Source organism: Protopterus annectens, chromosome 7.part0, assembly GCF_019279795.1.
Source record: "Protopterus annectens isolate FY-2018-M chromosome 7.part0, PAN1.0, whole genome shotgun sequence".
Lineage (NCBI taxonomy): Eukaryota > Metazoa > Chordata > Ceratodontiformes > Protopteridae > Protopterus > Protopterus annectens.
The window spans coordinates 483,943,140-483,960,277 of NC_056739.1; the positions used below are offsets into that span (position 1 = coordinate 483,943,140).

At 41.1% G+C, this 17,138-nt stretch overlaps 1 protein-coding gene across 1 annotated transcript in view; it reads right to left on the reverse strand.

Annotated features, from left to right (window-relative positions):
* The window catches only part of LOC122806552 (very-long-chain 3-oxoacyl-CoA reductase-like), a 389,647-nt gene that overhangs the window by 124,048 nt on the left and 248,461 nt on the right, over window positions 1-17,138 (reverse strand). The window contains exon 7 of the mRNA XM_044077079.1: window positions 7,559-7,593. Within this exon, the coding sequence (XP_043933014.1) occupies window positions 7,559-7,593 (35 nt within the window). The remainder of the gene's footprint in view (window positions 1-7,558; window positions 7,594-17,138) is intronic.

Here is a 17,138-nt window from a genome sequence, read left to right on the forward strand (position 1 = left end):
TTTCAAAACTCCGCTTTTCTCCAAGATAACAATCTTCTGCACCCTCCATTAAGTGTATGATGCTTAGTGGCTAATAAAAGCTGTTCCAAAATGTTGTCCACACTGGGTTTCCATTTCTGCTACACAGTGGAAGGCAAGTCCAACAATCCCTACCATAAAGAGTAGTTATGGAGATAACATATAGAGGTGCTAAATTATCACACTTATAAAGAGTAAGTGAAAAATGAAGAAGAATCCTGATCAGACAGTAATACCTGCCATTGATAACATAAATAAACTTAATTACTCTTCATTATCTCTTATCTTTCCTCCTCTCCCTCCTTCCTCATTCATGTAGCCCCCACTAGTCATCCTTCTCAGCTGTGTACACTATACACAGATACTCCCTCATATAAAATGTATTATATTGTCTTACCATAAAAATGTGTATTATGTTTTAACAAAAGTTGCAGTGTTTAATCTTAAAAATATGTACTCTGTTTTGGCAAAGGTTTTAATATATTATTATAGACTGTTTTGTTGTTGGCTTTGTATTCAAGGGTTAAGCATAAAAATGTTTCGGAAAGATCACTCCTGAACCCCAGCCATTAGAATAAGGTAAAATAAATAAATAAGAAGCCAGTATTTAAATGGAAAAGACAAGAAAAGTATATTGCAAGACAATAATCAGGATGCCACTCAGAAGACAAAACAAAAACCTGTTCAGATTAGCATATGGGTTGTAATAAAACTGTAAACGTTGTTCATGCTCTCTTTTTTAAGGTTTAAATATATTCAGTAATCACTGTAGTCAGTTTTTGGGACAAATCTGTGTTTAGCAGAATTATGATGTTCTGGATGTAATATAGTGATAGGTTACTTACAGTACAGTATTTTATTTACGAATCCATAGCAAATGGTATAATATCTACTACAGGATATAAATGTTAACTCCCCTCATACAAATTTCTGTTGTCTGTGGAATGCGTTTTTGATGACCAGTCTGAAGAAGTGGTAGTATTGCAGCCTTTGTCAGTTGATGGTAAACAATGTGACATCTGATCTGGTCTTCTTCATCCTTCTCTACTGTTAGGGCTGTAGGTACCGTCACACTGACACAAGCTTTCACAGGCTTCAGCACCCCCATTTACCCATAATCCCTTGCTCTATACATTCATTTACAGATCTTTCATGGTTATCTTTGCAATAGCACTGATCATCACAAATGACCCTATGCTTCCTATATTTTGGATTAGCTCCTGCCCTTTTCTAGTTTTGGAATACCATTTTTAATCTTTGGATCCTAACTTTGTAACAGAGTGAAGTTTTCTCATTTTCTTCTTAACTCATAAGATTATTCATTTTTTTTAACTTGTACCACATAGTTCATCTCCCCCACTAATCCTAGCACCATTTTGCTACTGTGGCTTAAGTGTGTATAAGTGCATTAGACTACATTTCTTTGTTGCCTTTGATTACTGCAGTTAACTTTTGTGTTGTTCTTGGCCGCAGTGGTTATTTTTGTTAAGTAGTAGGTAAACCTAACTTTACAAAATGCATTTACTGCATGCCATAAAATGCCCCTTTGGGACTGACATATAAAGTTGCTATGAGTTTGGAAGCTTTTATTTGTTGGAACAATGTTGAATTTGTGAAAAAATTGATATAAGTATACTAACTGATCAACAGAATAAGGTAAGTCTTATATGTTTGCTGTGGATTTCTAGGAATGGTCAGGAATTCATGCAGCCCCAGCTCTGGAGGATCAGCAACAATCTCCTTGAGACCTTGCCTGATTGCTTTGCTCTGGAGGTAGTTGAGGAGGTGCTTATCTTTCCAGTGGTCAGCAAGGACAGCCATTACATGCAACCTATGAATTTTGACATAATATCTAAAGGTTATATCACCCTCTTTCTCATATCTCTGAGGCCACTCTGCCTCGCCTTCCATTCATACCACCCAATGAGAAGAGGAAGCAATTTTATATATTGTCCAACCTCTAGAAGAAAAAAGTCATCCAGGAAGTCTCACCAGACAAGAGAGGGTCCAGCAATTATTCCATTTCCTTTTTGGTACCAAAAAAGACTAAAGACATCAAGCACAGTCTAAGTTTAAGTGGTCTAAATCAGTGCATCCACAAAAAGGGATTCAAGATGTTTGTAATGTACTTGAGTCTCAATGTAGATAGGATGTGCTCTTGTACCTCCAACAAACATACTTGCACATAAAGATCACCAAGAAGTCAAGATGGCTCCTGTGTTTCAGGGTGGAAACCTCATTTCCCATTCTGAACCCTACAATTTGATTAATGTACAGCCCCCAGTGTACTTCACAAAGTACATGGCTGTTGTATCAGAGTTTCTGAGGCTGCAGGGATTGAAGATATTCCTTTACCTACATAATTGTCTCATCCAACAATAGAAAAGCTAACATTAGTCCAGGATTCTTTGCTGTTTCTATTTCAGTCTTTGGGAATAATGGTGAATTTTAGTTCCAGATAGAACCCCCTCATTGCCTGAAGTTCATTGGCTGCATGCTGGATATTTGGTCTGATTTAGCCAGCTTACCTGCTGGCAGGTCCCCCCCAATTGTTCAGACAGTCTTAAAAATATACCCATTAGCGTCTATGACACTGGTCATGTGCCTCGGTGCTGAGACTCATGGCTGTGACAATATTCCATATGTGGAGTATCACATGAGAGCTTTTAGGGGACATTGTGGACTCACTAGAATCAGTCAAGGCTGTACTCTCCAGTACAGTAAGAATTTCAGGCATGCCAGTGATTTGTAAACAACATTTCCATTGGCACCCCCTTTCTTCTTCCCAAAACTTTAATGACAGTCAGCCTTAGAGTGGGAGGTGAATTGTTTAGGGTAGACTGTTCAAGATGTCTGGTTGCATTCAAAAACACTATATTTATCCCATACTGGCTTTAGTAAGTGTGATTCCCTCTGCTGTGGTCTCATCTCCTGAAGATGCCTCTCATGTCAAGACCCTTCACTCACCCATCTGGTAAGCTTTACCTGAATCTTCACTTCCTCAGTCTGATCACATGGTATCTCCACTTCTGCTGATGGCTACTAGGGAACCAGCATGCCTCAAGATTGTGGTCCATATTCTTGTTTCTGCCCAGAAGCCTATTACCAGGAACTGGATGTGTTTTATGCTGTGGGCATTGGAAAGCAATATGAACCATTTTGTCTGCTTTGATTCCTGCAGTTGTGGACTACCTCACTCTTACATTTGAATTAGGCCTGAGTTTTTCATCTATCAAGTTCAAATGACTGTTACCTGTAACTTCCACTTGAAGAGTCAGAATTTTTCCCCTGAAGTTTGCAGGACATTTCTTGAGCAAGCCTTTCTCCTGAGACCCTGATTAGAGAGCTTATTCCACTGTGGGATCTCACATGTGTTTTGGAGAAGTTAACTAAACCCTTATTTGAACCACCAGCACAGTTGAAGTTCTCCCCCTGCAACACTCTCTTCTTAGTAATTATTACAGTGGCCAGGTGCATACCTAAGATTCAGGCACTGAGAGTTAAGGTTCCTTATGTGGTATTTCATTAGGATAACATGGTATTGTGCACTAATCCCTCCTTTATGCTTTACCTGAATCTTCACTTTCTTAGTTTAATCACATGGTAACTCCACTTCTGCTTATGGCTGCTACTGAACCAGCTTACCCCAAGATTGTGGTCCATATTCTTCCACTGGATGGCCACCGAGTCCACATTAATCAAACATTCAGTCTTGTATGTTTCCCAAACTACTCAAAGGAAAAGTCCTTATTCATTGCCTGGATGTACAAAAGCATTCACATTCTTACCTCCACTGTAGTAAGGAACTTAGAAAGGACTCACAGTCAGTAAGATGGCTATTTGATGATTGTATTACAGTTTTCAGTGCAAAAATCTCCCTTGACCGAAGAAAAATTACACTCTACCAGAACAGCAGCCACCTCTCAGGCATTCTTCTGCAATGCCTCCATAGTAGATGATGTAAACATGACTGTTATATGAGCTTCCTTGGGCAATTTGTTTATAGGTTCATAGAAGGCTACTGGACTAACGACTCCACAGCCCTTACAAGCTTTACTATATTTTTCTTGAGTTGCCCCAATTGTCGACGGTTAGGTGATTGAAGTTCGCAGAAGAAATACTGACTTTCTCTGTCCAGAAGGGACATGGGCACCACCCCAAGAGGGAATTTGTGGTCACCCATCCATTGATAAAGCTTGTGTTTGAAGAAGGATAGGGAGGGCCCATGTTTCACATGTATTGGAAGCTTGTTCCAGAGAAGTGGAAGTCTGTGGCAGATGTATCTATCTTTCCAACATGACCTGTTCATGTCAGAGGCTAGGTGAAGATCCCTAGAGTGAGTGAGCCTCATGAATTACGAATGTGTAGCATTTCCATCAGGGCCGGGTCAGAGATTGCCCTGTAAGCCAGGAACAGGTTACCCCTTAGCAACCTGTAGGAGACAAAATACAATGACAGGGCTTTCAGTCTTTCCATGTAAGACTTGTTTTGTGTACCTTGTAATTTCTTGGTGAGAAACCTATGTGGTCTCCCTAATCATTGCAGGTGTCTGATGAGGTACATGCAAAAGGGAACATTGTACTCAATTACTGGTCTGATGAGGGCTGAGTATAATGAAATTAGATGCAATGCCTTTACTTATAAGATGAGCCACACAGAAGGATTTCTTTACTACTGTGGATATATGATGTTCAAAGTTCAGATTGCTATCAACCTGAGTACTCAGATCACGTACCACTGGGTCTACTCTTATGGAGGTGCTGTCTGTAATGTAATTAGAAGGGATGTCAGCTTTCCCAAAGGGAATTATAATTATTTTTTTTTGCATATAGCTTTAATCCACAGCTTTGGCACCAATCATTTGTCTGTGTTAACCCTGTCTGCAATGTATTAATATTGTTGGGGACTCAATGATTGCTTCCAGTTTGCAATTGTCAGCGAATATGGTCAGTCACAGACCATCCAAGTTTGCCTGGTCTTCTAAGAAAGGAATTCTGAACAGTAAGGTGTCCAGCACAGAACCCTGTGGTATACCATTGGTGAGTGGTCTTTTGCTAGAGGTGAAGTGACCCACTTTGACAGTATGTGTCCTGTCGGTGAGCCATTTGGCTACCCATCTGGTAATGTAGGGGTTATTGTCAAATGTGAGAGTTTCTCTATAATACCTGAGTGGGGGATCATGTTAAATGCCTTGGCTAGGTCAAGATAGGCAGTATGCACTGTCTTTCCATCGTTCAGGGCCATGTTTAACAGGTATGATTTACCTTTAGAGAATCCAAATTGGGTTGAGTCTAGAGTATGGAGATTACATATGTCCTTGTTAATAAGGTTCATAATGATTCTTTCCTTGGCTTTGCAAATGAGGCTAGTCAAGCTTATGGGCCTATAATTCACAGGGTCAGTTGATGGTCCCCCTTTGTGCAGGCAGATTATTGTTGCTGTCCTCCATTCTGTTGGAACATAGCCAGTTCACAGGCTGTGGTTAAACAGGAATCCAAGTGGGTCTGCTAGGTCATGTTTTAAGTTGTTTAAACAGCAACCTAGGATGTTGTCTGGTCCCACTGATGCTGTGTTTTTGGCCTTGGAGAGCACCAAGATGACCTGCTTTCTTGAGATAATAGGCTGAGGAATGGTGGCAGGTATACTTTGGGGGATGGCTGGAGAGGACAGGAGAGGGAAGTTTGCTTCAAATCTGTTAGCTAGCAGGTTGGCTATTATGTCCGGTTGATGTACCACCCACAACCAGTTCAGCACATAGCTAGGTATTCCCTTTTAGATTATGAATGCAGTTAAAGAATGCCTTGTGATTATCCTTAACTAAGTAGGCTATTTTTGCTTCATAATTAGCTTTGGAGGGCTTGACAAGATCTCTAATTTGTTTGTTTAAGCTAGAGAGGGATTTCTTCCTCTGCTGAGCCATTTCCCTCTTGTTTTTGGATATTAGTTTCTTTCTCTTGTTGTATAGCCTGTTTCTACTAGGGGTGCACCAGGGTGGCTTGTTTTTTCATCAAGACCTGATTTTAATTCGGTCAGGTACAGCCGATTCTATACAACTGCTTAAATGGTTATTCAAGGCATTGGTGTACACTTCTGGATAGGAGTTCATGTTTTCTGCATTCAAGGGGCTTTGAAACTTCTTATACCATTCACTTAGTAGGATGTAATTTGTCTGAAAAATTCTTAAGCATTTTTCAGCTTGATGGGGTTATCTGGTCTTATAATTACATTGAACAAGACTGATTTATGATACAATCTTACCAGGGAGGACATCACACGAGGGGAAGGGGGATGCAATGCTCTCCCATGTTAGTGAGTACTATGTCCAGGACATTTGAGCCTCTTGTGGGTGTGCTGGCTAGCTGTTCCACAGCATTTGCACTGACAAAGTCCAAAAACCTCTGAGCCTGCATGTTTGTGGTCGTGTATGTTTCCCAGTCGATGGTAGGATAATTAAAATAATAATAGTAAGGTGTCGGGCTCTATGGCAAGTGACTCCACTAAGTCCAGGTATATGGTATGCTTTTTCTGTTTCATGGTGGGGAGCTATATCTAGCTATGATATGGTAGGGGGCTTTACTTATAGTTAATTGGACATGGCTAAGCGTTTTGGAGCCACTGTCATCAGAGACATTCTTTATTAAGTTCACAAAGATGGTTGCTAGGGACTCTGACCTAGCAGTACAGGAGGATGAACCAGATTATGTCAGATTCAAAACTTATGTACATACCATAACACAAGATCTGCACAGCTGTGGTTCTTCCTGTTGTACAATTTCAGCCCACCTTCCTCTGACTTGGCAGAGGGCAGTGCAGAATGTATGCATGAGTTGGGATTGGGAGTGATATGTGTCTGTGTGTTCACATCAGTATTCTTCAAAATGGAGATGAAGGTAGAAAGCAAGAGGTTGTGGGTAAAAGAAGTTGAAGGTTGGGGAAACTTGCCAATTTTACTGTGGGCTGAAATTACAGTTTTAGCAGTACAGGACAAACTACGACCATGCAGACCTATAGTAATGGAAAATACATAACTTTCAATTATACTACGTATAATCTGGAAGCAGAGATAAAATATACAGAAAGTTTCTTTTTCCCTGGAAGAAAGTGTATAGCTGTGTTATCTGTGCAATATGTTATTTTCACTGAGGGTTATATTTCCTTAGCTGAATGGACTAATTGCTAAGCATGTTATAGTGCAGACTGGATAGTTCCTGGAATCATGGCCTATGTTTCCTGCTGAAAGCATATGAAGGCTAGCTGTTTGAAACAGTTTATCTAAAATAAGCTGTTATTAGAAATGGCTACATATGATTAGATTTTGCATCTTCCTAAACAACAGCTACTTTTCTTAATGTGATTACTCGTCACTGTCACACTTGCATAGTACTGTTTTCTTGTTATGCTACAATGCAGGCACTGGCAAAACGTCAGAGGTATATTCATCTGCTTTGCTCTCCATTACTCAAAATGTTTCCCTTAATTACAGAGAAAAGACAGGCAATGCTAAAGCATTAACATTTGAGAATTGCCACGTGAAGCATACCTTTCAACCATCTGTGGAAGTACAATTCTTGTCATCTGGAAAAAAACACAAAAAAGTGTTAAAATGGGGTTTGATATTCATTATTCTGGACAATAAGTCCTATCCCAGTTATTAATTATTACTACACATTGTCTGTCACAAATAGTCACTTTATACACTGTACACAGAGGAGTGACTTCTTCCTGCTGTGAGAGCTGGTGCAATCATTTTACAATGCAACATACTGATTAGAGGTCTGTTTTCAGTAACTATATTCAATGCTAAGTCTTCTTCAGCACTGCAAAGGTACACTGCAAAGGCTTTAATATTACACACACAGCTGTCAGTGTTTGCAATTGTTCTTTCATTTCCTAATGAATACTTGCATATTTAAACTTTCCCTGGCAAACACTTAGCCCTTTTTTATTTTCACAGTGTCATTTGTTGATTTTTTTATGGTGTCCTTACCTTTTACACAGTCACATACTTTTCTGGCACCATCTTTTCTAGCACTGGTTTAAGTGGGCCTTCTGGTTCTGTACCAGGTTTCTGCTATACTGTTGTGACAGATCTGGCACCAATTAGCTTGCATCTTCCAACCAGCATTCTACTCAACAGGGTGGTTTAACATGTTGTCCATCTGGTACTGCCCCCTTTGGCAGTGACCACCCTGGATTTTGACTTTCAGGCTCCGAACCCTGTGCCAGCCTTAAGATGTTGGGACCCCTGTCTCAGACATCAGTGTTGCCTTCGTACTCCTATACCTTTATAGGTTCATATGTATATACTAGGCTAATGACCACCAGGTTATCAGCCTAGCCAAGCAGCCCATCCTATCTGTGCCCCTATGTATCATGTTTGTTTATTACGAGGGCTATGTTAGTTAGGAGTTTCTAGAGGTAATATGTCTGTGGGGGGTATGTTAATTTGAGCATTACTGTCTGCCTCTGTCTATCAGAGACATGGGGCCAGATCTGGGGTAAATTTCCAATTTCCCATCTATTGGTCAGGGTTACACTTAAACAGGGGTACGGATGGACTGTACTTCACATGGATGGGGAGCTGTTCCAGAGCATGGGGATCATCTGAGACACATATCTATTTTAACAACACGTCTTATTTGTGTCACAAGCAAAATTTAAATCCTTAAATCAAGTGGTTCTGATGCGGTTTGTTTTGTGGTTGTGCAAAAGGTTCATCAGAGCTGGATCGAAGGATGCTTTGTATGTCAGGCATAAATCACCTCTCAGTAACCTGTAGGAGACTGAGTATAGAGACAGGGCTTTACGGCAATCTATACTAGACACTGTATTTATATACCCTGGATTCTCCTGGTAAGGAAGCTTTGTGGGCCTTCCAACTGTTGCATATGTCTAGTCAGATACATGCTGAAGATGGCATTATACTCAATAATGGGTCTGATAAGGACCAAATAAAGTGGCACTATGAATTTCCTGGACATGGATGCCATGCCCTTACGTATAAGATGGGCAACATAAAATGATTTTCATAATACCTTGGTCACATGTTGGTCAAAGGCCAGATTGCTGTATACATATGTTCCCAGATCCCTGACTACTGGGTCACTCTTAGGGGTGTCTGATTAATTGAGTAATTAGCCTGGGTGGCAGTTTTCCAAAAGGTACTATAATGATTTTCTTGGCACTAAGTTTTAATCCGTGACTGGCACCAGTCATTTTGTCTGTGTTAAACCCTCTTGTAAGATGTTTATGTCATGGGGGATTCTATAACAACTCCCAGTTTGCAGTCATCTGCAATCCTGGTCAGCCAAATGCCCTTAGCATTAGCTTTTACCTCAGAGAAGTATATGTCAAATAAGAGTGGTCCCAGCATGGATCCCTGAGGTACCATGCTGGTGGAGGTGGTTTCACCAATCTTGACTTCCTGAGTCCTGCTTGTGAGGTAGCTGACTATTCAGTGATTTATGTAGGTGTTTATGCCCAGTTCAGTGAATCTGTCAACTATATGCAAGTGGGTTACTGTATCAAGCACCTTAACCAGGTCCAGGTAGGCCTTATACACCACCTACCTGCACTTGGCTAAGGTAGGCGGTATACACCATTTTCTCCTCATCCATTGCCTTGGTGACCTTCTCAAAGAAGTCCACCAGGTTTGGTAGGCATGACCTTCCCTTGACAAAGACAAGCTGCATTGGGTCCTGTGTCTGTAGGTTGCCTATGTCTTTGTTGATCATTTTCATAATAATTCATTTCATGGCTTTGCATGTTATGCTAGTTATACTAATAGGGCTGTAGTTTCCAGGTTCAGCTGATGATCCACCATTGTGAAGTGGGATAATCATTGCACTTCTCCATTCTTCTGGTGCAAAGCCTGTTTTGAGGCCATAGTTAAAAAGAGACACTCAAATGGTCCCGATAGGTCATGTTTCAAGATATTTAGAAGGCATCCTAGGATATTGTTGGGGCCCATTGAGCCTGTGCTTTTGGCCTAAGAGAACTCTGCCAGCACCTGCTCCCTGCTAATGGTTGGGAGGGTTATGCTAGTTAGCATTTCAAGGTGGGAGCCAGGGGATAAGTTTGAGATGAATTTGTCAGCCAGCAAATTTACTATGCTGTTGTGCTCAGTGAAGATGGCACCAGTGACCACCAGTTTGACACACTGATGTGTGCTGCCTTTGAGGTTACGGACATACCTGTAGAAGGCCTTGTGGTTGTATTTAGCCTGTGAGACTATCTTGACCTCCTAACTGATCTTGTTGGACTTAATTAGTTTTGCATTTATTTTAATAAGATAGCTCATATCGTTATGGGAGCTGCTCTTCCTGGTTTTAGCCATGACTTTTTTCCTTTTGTTATATACCCTATTAAGGTTAGGATTCCACCAGTGTGGTTTGTTTTTAAAGTTTATTTTGGGCTTATTTCTAGTAGGTACAGCAGCTTCTATAAAGCCATTTACATGATTGTACAGGGTTTTTGTGAACAATTCAGCATAGGTTGTTGTGTACTTGTGGTTAGGAGGGGCACTGAATTTTGACAAACTATCGCTTAATAGGATGTAATTTGCTTTGGAATAGTTCCTGTGTGTTACAGGGTTTGCTGGTGTTACCATGTTAATTTTTGTTTCAAAGGAGACAGCTTTGTGGTCCAACCTCACCAGCCCTCTCCTATATTAGTGAGTACCAGCTCCAGTATGTTTGAATCTCTGGTTAGTATGTACGCTATCTGGTCAAGGGTATTTGTGTTAAAAAAGTCCAGGAATCTCTGTGCCTGCGAGTATGAGGCAGTGTATGTTTCTCAGTCTATACAGGGGTTGTTAAAGTCTCCAATGAATAAGGTATTTGGTTTAATATTGAGTGTCTCCAGCAGCTCTAGGTACAAGCTATGGGATTTTAGGGACATAGGTGATCTATAGCTTGCTATGATATGTTATGAGGCTTTCCATATGGTGATTTGCATGTGGATAAATTCCTGGGCATCATCCTGTTTAACCAACCTAGAGTTATGCTTGTTGCAAATATAGATTGAAGCTCCTCCACCTTTTGCCCCTGTTAGTGCAGGTGGAGGTCTAAATGTGTGGAAGGCACTGAAGTCTTGTACTGCTGGAGTACCTTCTATGGATTTAAACCATGTTTTGGTAACAGTACAAATGTCTATATTCTACAGAGTGAGGAGAGATTGTAGGGTGTGGAGTTTCTTGTTTAGGCTGCTAGCAGTGAGCAGTAACACCTTTATGCTTCTTTGGGTTTTGTTTGTATATTGACAGGTTTTTCAGTTTGGCATTCCCTAAAAAGATTCTAAGGGTGTGGATAAAGTTTTAGCTAATATTCAGAAACCTATGAGACAGATGCAAATCATACTTTGCAAAGCAATGTGGTTTGTTAACCATGTCCTCCCATATGACAAATATTGACTCCCCGTGGAAATATACCAGAAACTAAGTCAGTTTCAAAGTGTTTGGTAAGACCTCCAGTCCAGTTTGGAGTTTGCCAGTCATTATATCTTTCCTGTTGGTACTTCCACTCATAGTGCAATTTTTACTGGCAGCCCCAGTTCCTAGAACATCAGCTGAGCCTTCTGATACAGTTCTGCTTCCTAAAACACTTCAGAAAGTGCTCTGTAAATCCAAACAGCAGAAAGATGAGTTACAGCCTTTCATGGAAGAACATGATAGTGAAGGGAGGCAAATTTTCCTCCCTCTCTCCCCTTAATTATAACCCAAAATATGGGGAGATCCCGCAGCCTATGCAGCATTGTAAGTGGTCCTTCTGAGCCCATCTCATGCTCTCTGCAAAAGACATTACACAAAACATTTGATCTGATGTTGTCAATTTTCATTCTGTCCTCAAAGGATGAGCTCAGATCCATTCCCTCAGCTCCAACTTGGATGTTGCTAAAGCTTGTGGCAACCAAAAACTCTCAAACTTCTCCCTTTTCCATAAGGCACCAACCCCAGTTACTTCAGATCTCATTTGCTGCTTCATGCAAAAGACGTTGTCTTCCATTACTCTCAAGGGTACATCAGATAAGTTTCATATTTTCTTTTAAACCTTGTTTAAAAAACCCGTTTTGAGGCCTTACCTTTGTCTATAAATTTCTTGTGGTTTAATATAATTTCTTACATTTTGTTCTGTCTTTAGTATATTTTTCTGTACCTCTCAGATACTATTAATATCTTTCTTCTCCCCTACAACACTGTTGTAGTTCCTAGTTTTACCATTGTTGGCATTTCCATCTCTTTTTTCTCTATTCCCCTCATATTAAAAAAAGACAAAAAAAAACTTCTTATCAGTTCTGTTGTATTGTACTGTTAACAATGGCAGATAAACAGCAGGTTTTAAGAAATGTATGAAGTGTGGGCATAAGCTGCCACTGTCTGATGTCCACACATTATGCATCTATTGTTTAGGTCCTTTCCATTTACAAGAAGATTGCTCAATATGTCACAGCTTTAACCCTTGTGCTTTAGTAGAGAAGAAAAATAAACTGATTCCAAAAGGTCTTCTTCCTTCATCTTTTGGAGAGGTTATATTGGAGGGTTCTTCCTCCATTAAAACAAAAAGTACAAAAGTCAAAAAATCTTTTTCTCCGAAGCCAACTTTCTCCTCCTCAGCTTTGAACTCCTTGAGAAAGAGGTCTCATAAGGAACCAGTCTCAACCCTGTACCCGAAAAAGGCTAAAATCCAACACTCTGTCAAAGAGGATCTGACTTTGTCTAATCCAGGGCAATCTGCCAAATTACTACCCAGGACAAGTTACTCTCCATCTTTGGATCTGGTTCCTGACAGGGTACCTTCCCCATTCTTGGAAAGACCCAGGTAGCCATCCATATACTCCACTCATTCTTCCACAAGCCTCAGGGAAGATGTGAAGAGACTGGTGAAGAAGATTATCTTAGCCCAGAGCCAGATTGGTGTTCCTTTGGATCCTACCCCTCTGGGTCAGGAGATCCATATATCTGCCACTCCCCCATTCTAGATCTTCTCTGACGGCTCTGATTCCATTGGATTTTGAGAGTTCCCAGAGCCATAATCTACCTATTAGATCTGAGGTGTTGCATTCAGTTATGAAGTTTTTGGAGCTGTCTCTACACCTTGGAGCCTCGGCACTGGATACTTGGCTCTGGCTTTCAGCTTGGAGGTTTTGCCCTGAGAGCAGGAGAGCCCTACAATTCAGAAGCTTGTCTTCTGGGATCCGATGGTCTCTCTCTCTCTCTCTCTCCCTCTGAGCCGTTATACCTTTGAGGTTGCGAAGAAAGTATTTTCAGATGGATCCTTCCCCCTCAGATCCTAAGACCACTGTCATGATGTCTCAGCACTCAGAGCTTCACCATCACCTTCCACAAGGACAGTCAGTATCAAAACCCCAGGCTCCTGCTCAGGGAATTGTAATCTCCTCATCTGATACCACCCCAGAGCACCCCACTGAGGAGATCTCTAATAATAGGATGTGTAAAAGGAAACACTTAGGATCACCAGGGGAGTCCATCACTGAAGACAGATTTCAATGAAGGTGAAGGGTCCTCATGATCACCTCCTGAAGGTGTCTCCTTTGGAGACATCCTAGACTTCCTAGGAAGAGATGCAGTTGGACATCCAGCAACCCTACATCTGAGGAATCTGTTCTCATGGAGGATTTGTACTGGACCCTCTACTTCCTGGGTGACTCTGCCTGCCAATGACCTCAATGATCTCATGGCAGGCATGTAAGGACCCAGACACCATAGAACCCATGCCTTGCAGATCAGATAGGATAATGGCACTACCAGTGGATAGACAGTTTTAGGGGAAGGGCATTCCTGTTGATGCCGTGGTCATTGCGGTGGCCATCAAGAAGGAACTAGCTGAGGAAAGTTCTACTGTCCATCCTCCCAACAGGGAGTTGCAGGCAATGAACAGATTTGGGAATTGTGTCTGTCTTTAGTGACCTTTGCTGTGAGGCCTTTGCATTATTTGGCACACTTTACTAGGCTTCAGAGGGATGTGATCAAGCAGTAATCAAATAACCTCTCTGGTGCTGTTTCTGATGAAGTTCAGGCATCTGTTGCTTCTCAATTGATGACCCTACAGTCCATACCCAATTCATCTATGAGGTTGATTTCACATGTAACTGAAGTAACCTCAAGGGCAGCAGGTTTGGGCGTTTCCATAAGGAGACAGGCCTGGATGTGCCTCTGTGAGTTTGCAAAGTCTTTCAAATCTTCCTTCATCAGTGCTCCCTTTGATGGAACATTTTTATTTGGCCCCAGAGGATGGAAAGACCCTGTCTGCTATGGACGTGTGTTTTTCAACTCCTCAAAGAACCTTTTTCAAGAATCAATGAGGTGGTTGAAAAATGTGGTTCAAAAAGTCTTAGTGTCCTTTTCAAAACACACATGGAGGAGGTTCCCCAGAGGCCTAGGAGGAAACTTGAATGGACGAAGATGCCTCCATGGCAGAGAAGGCATGCAGAAACCTGGGTTCTAGTGAATCTTTCTTTGAAAAACCCTACAAGCACTCCTGAAAGGAGACCTGATTGTCCATCTCTGGATCCCTGCATCAGAGAGCCTGGCTAGATATAACAAAAGATGCTTGGGTGTAGAGGATCATTTCCAGAGGATATATTATACCTTTTTCCCTTTCTCTCCCAATCCCAAGGAAAATCCTCAATGTTCCACACGGTCAGAGGGAACAAGCAGCAATTGATATACAAAAGCTACTAGAAAAAAAGAGTAATCCAAGAGGTCCCACCAGACCAGACAGAATCTGGAATTTACTCTAGTTTTTTTTTAAGTGCCAAAGAAAACAGGTGACTAGAGACCAATCCTGGGTCTCGCCAAACTAAACAAGACAATTCAAAGAACCAAGTTTCAGGTGGTCACGGTTCAGTACATTCTCCCATTTCTGGGCAAGGAAATTGGATGTGCTCTATAGCTCTTCAGGATGCATACTATCACATAAAGATGATCAGATGGTCCAGAAGGTACTTATGCTTCCGGCTGGGAGACAGTCATTATCAAGTCAAAGTATTGCCCTTTGGAATCACCACAGCCCCAGGGTGTTCACCAAGTGCATGGCAGTAGTAGCAGCTCACATCAGACTGCAAGGATTCCAAGTGTTTCAACATCTAGATGATTGGTTCATTACTGCTCCAACCAGGCATCAACTCATATGTGCAAGAGACCAGATTCTCCAGACTTGCTCTTGTCTGGGGATTACCACAAACTACGACAAATCTCATCTGGAACCAAATCAGACCTCAGAGCTTATACGAGCTATTCTCAATACAAAGACAATGATTGCTTCCCTTCCATTACTGAGAGCTAAGACCATAAGATTTCAAGTCAGAAAGATAATATGCAGAATCTCAATTTCAGTCCAACCTGTCCTTCAGGCTCTGGGATCAATGGTGAAAGCAATAACATTAGTACCACCCTCCAGGTTTTACACGAGCATTCTACGATGGATGTTAGCCACTCAATGGTCGATTCTTTGTCAACAAATGTCTTATAAGATACTGTTAAAGTACAATTAGTAGCGATTTCCAATTTTCATGTTGGAAGAAATGGTTCTTTTGTAGCATCTCATAAGTTAAACAAAGCTTTTTTGAAAGGTACTCTGCTCTAAAGGTCACCCTTTAAAGATCCTACCCTCCTGGAGACCTAAACCTTGTGCAGCAGTCTCTTACACAATCTCCCTTTGAATCCTCAGCTACATGTAAACTCAAATATCTTTCATGGAAGACAATTTTCTTAGTGGCCATTACCTCGACCAGATGAATTTCTGAGATCCAAGCATTGTGCTCAAAACTTCCATACTTGATTTTCCATAAAGACAGAGTTACCTTATGTACCAACCCATTATTTCTTCCAAAGGTGGAGCCAGAATCCAGTATATAAATCAATATATTAATTTGCCAGTATTCTTTCCCAAATTTTCTAACAAAGGAGAATATGTGTTACATTTATTAGATGTTCACAGACAGTTGCATTTTTACTTACATAGGACTAAAAACATCAGAAATTCTGACCAGTTATTCATTTCATATGCAGAACCAACATTGGGTAAACCAGTTATTAAAGTTACTCTGTCTAGATGGATAACAAATTGCATTTCCTTTGTGTATAACAAATTGGGCATTGCTCTGACAAAAACCTGTTCAAGCCCACTCCACCAGGTCCATGCCAACTTCTTCAGTTTTTCAATCCAGATTGTCCCTGGATGATACTTCTGCAGAAGTTACTTGGGCAACTCCCCATACCTTTATTATCATTACAAGTTACATCAGGTCTCCAGAGGAAGGGCATCTTTTGGTTCTATGGTGCTCAAGAATACCCTTCCTTGAGTCTGCCCTGGAAATTAGGTAGCTGGGGACTATGTCCCATCAGTTGAAGACAGAATGAAAATTGACAACATCAGATAAAGAAGTTATGTACTCACCATAACATTCCTTCTGTGTTGTCCATTGTCATTCTTCCTCAACTCTCCTGCCACCAACCCCCATCCTTATGGCTTCTAGAAGAATGAGTGCTTAGTGGACCGGTATGTCCTCATGTTTTTATATAAGGTCCAGATATAGCTGCTTCATAGTAATTTATATCTTTTACTTTCTACTAAGGCAGCAAACAAGATCTGAAGTAAGTGGGGTTGGTGCATTATGGGTAAGAGAGAAGCTCAAGAGATTTTGGTTGTCACGAGCTTTAGAAACAGCCGAGTCAGATCTCAGGGATTGGATCTGAACCCATCGGCTGAGGAAGAATGAAAATGGACAACACAGATGGAATGTTATGGTGAGTACGTAACTTCTTTTTTCGCCAGAAATCTCCTGTTCATTTCATTTTTTAGTAAATGTCAGATGTTTGCCAGTTTGCATGGGACAACCCCATATTAAATGCATTATGCCTCACCTTCAATAATCACATCGCCACAACAGTCAGGAAATCCTTCTATGTGGCACACCTCATCACCAAGGGCTTTTCATCCAGAAAAAAGGAGGTCATTGTCCCACTGTACTCATCCCTCATTAGACCCATTATAGAATACAACGCCCCATTTGGTATGTACCTCTCAAAACATCTGCAACAACTGGAAAGGCCGCAGAAATACCTCACTAAAAGAATCAAAGGCCTAAAGCAGATGCCCTAT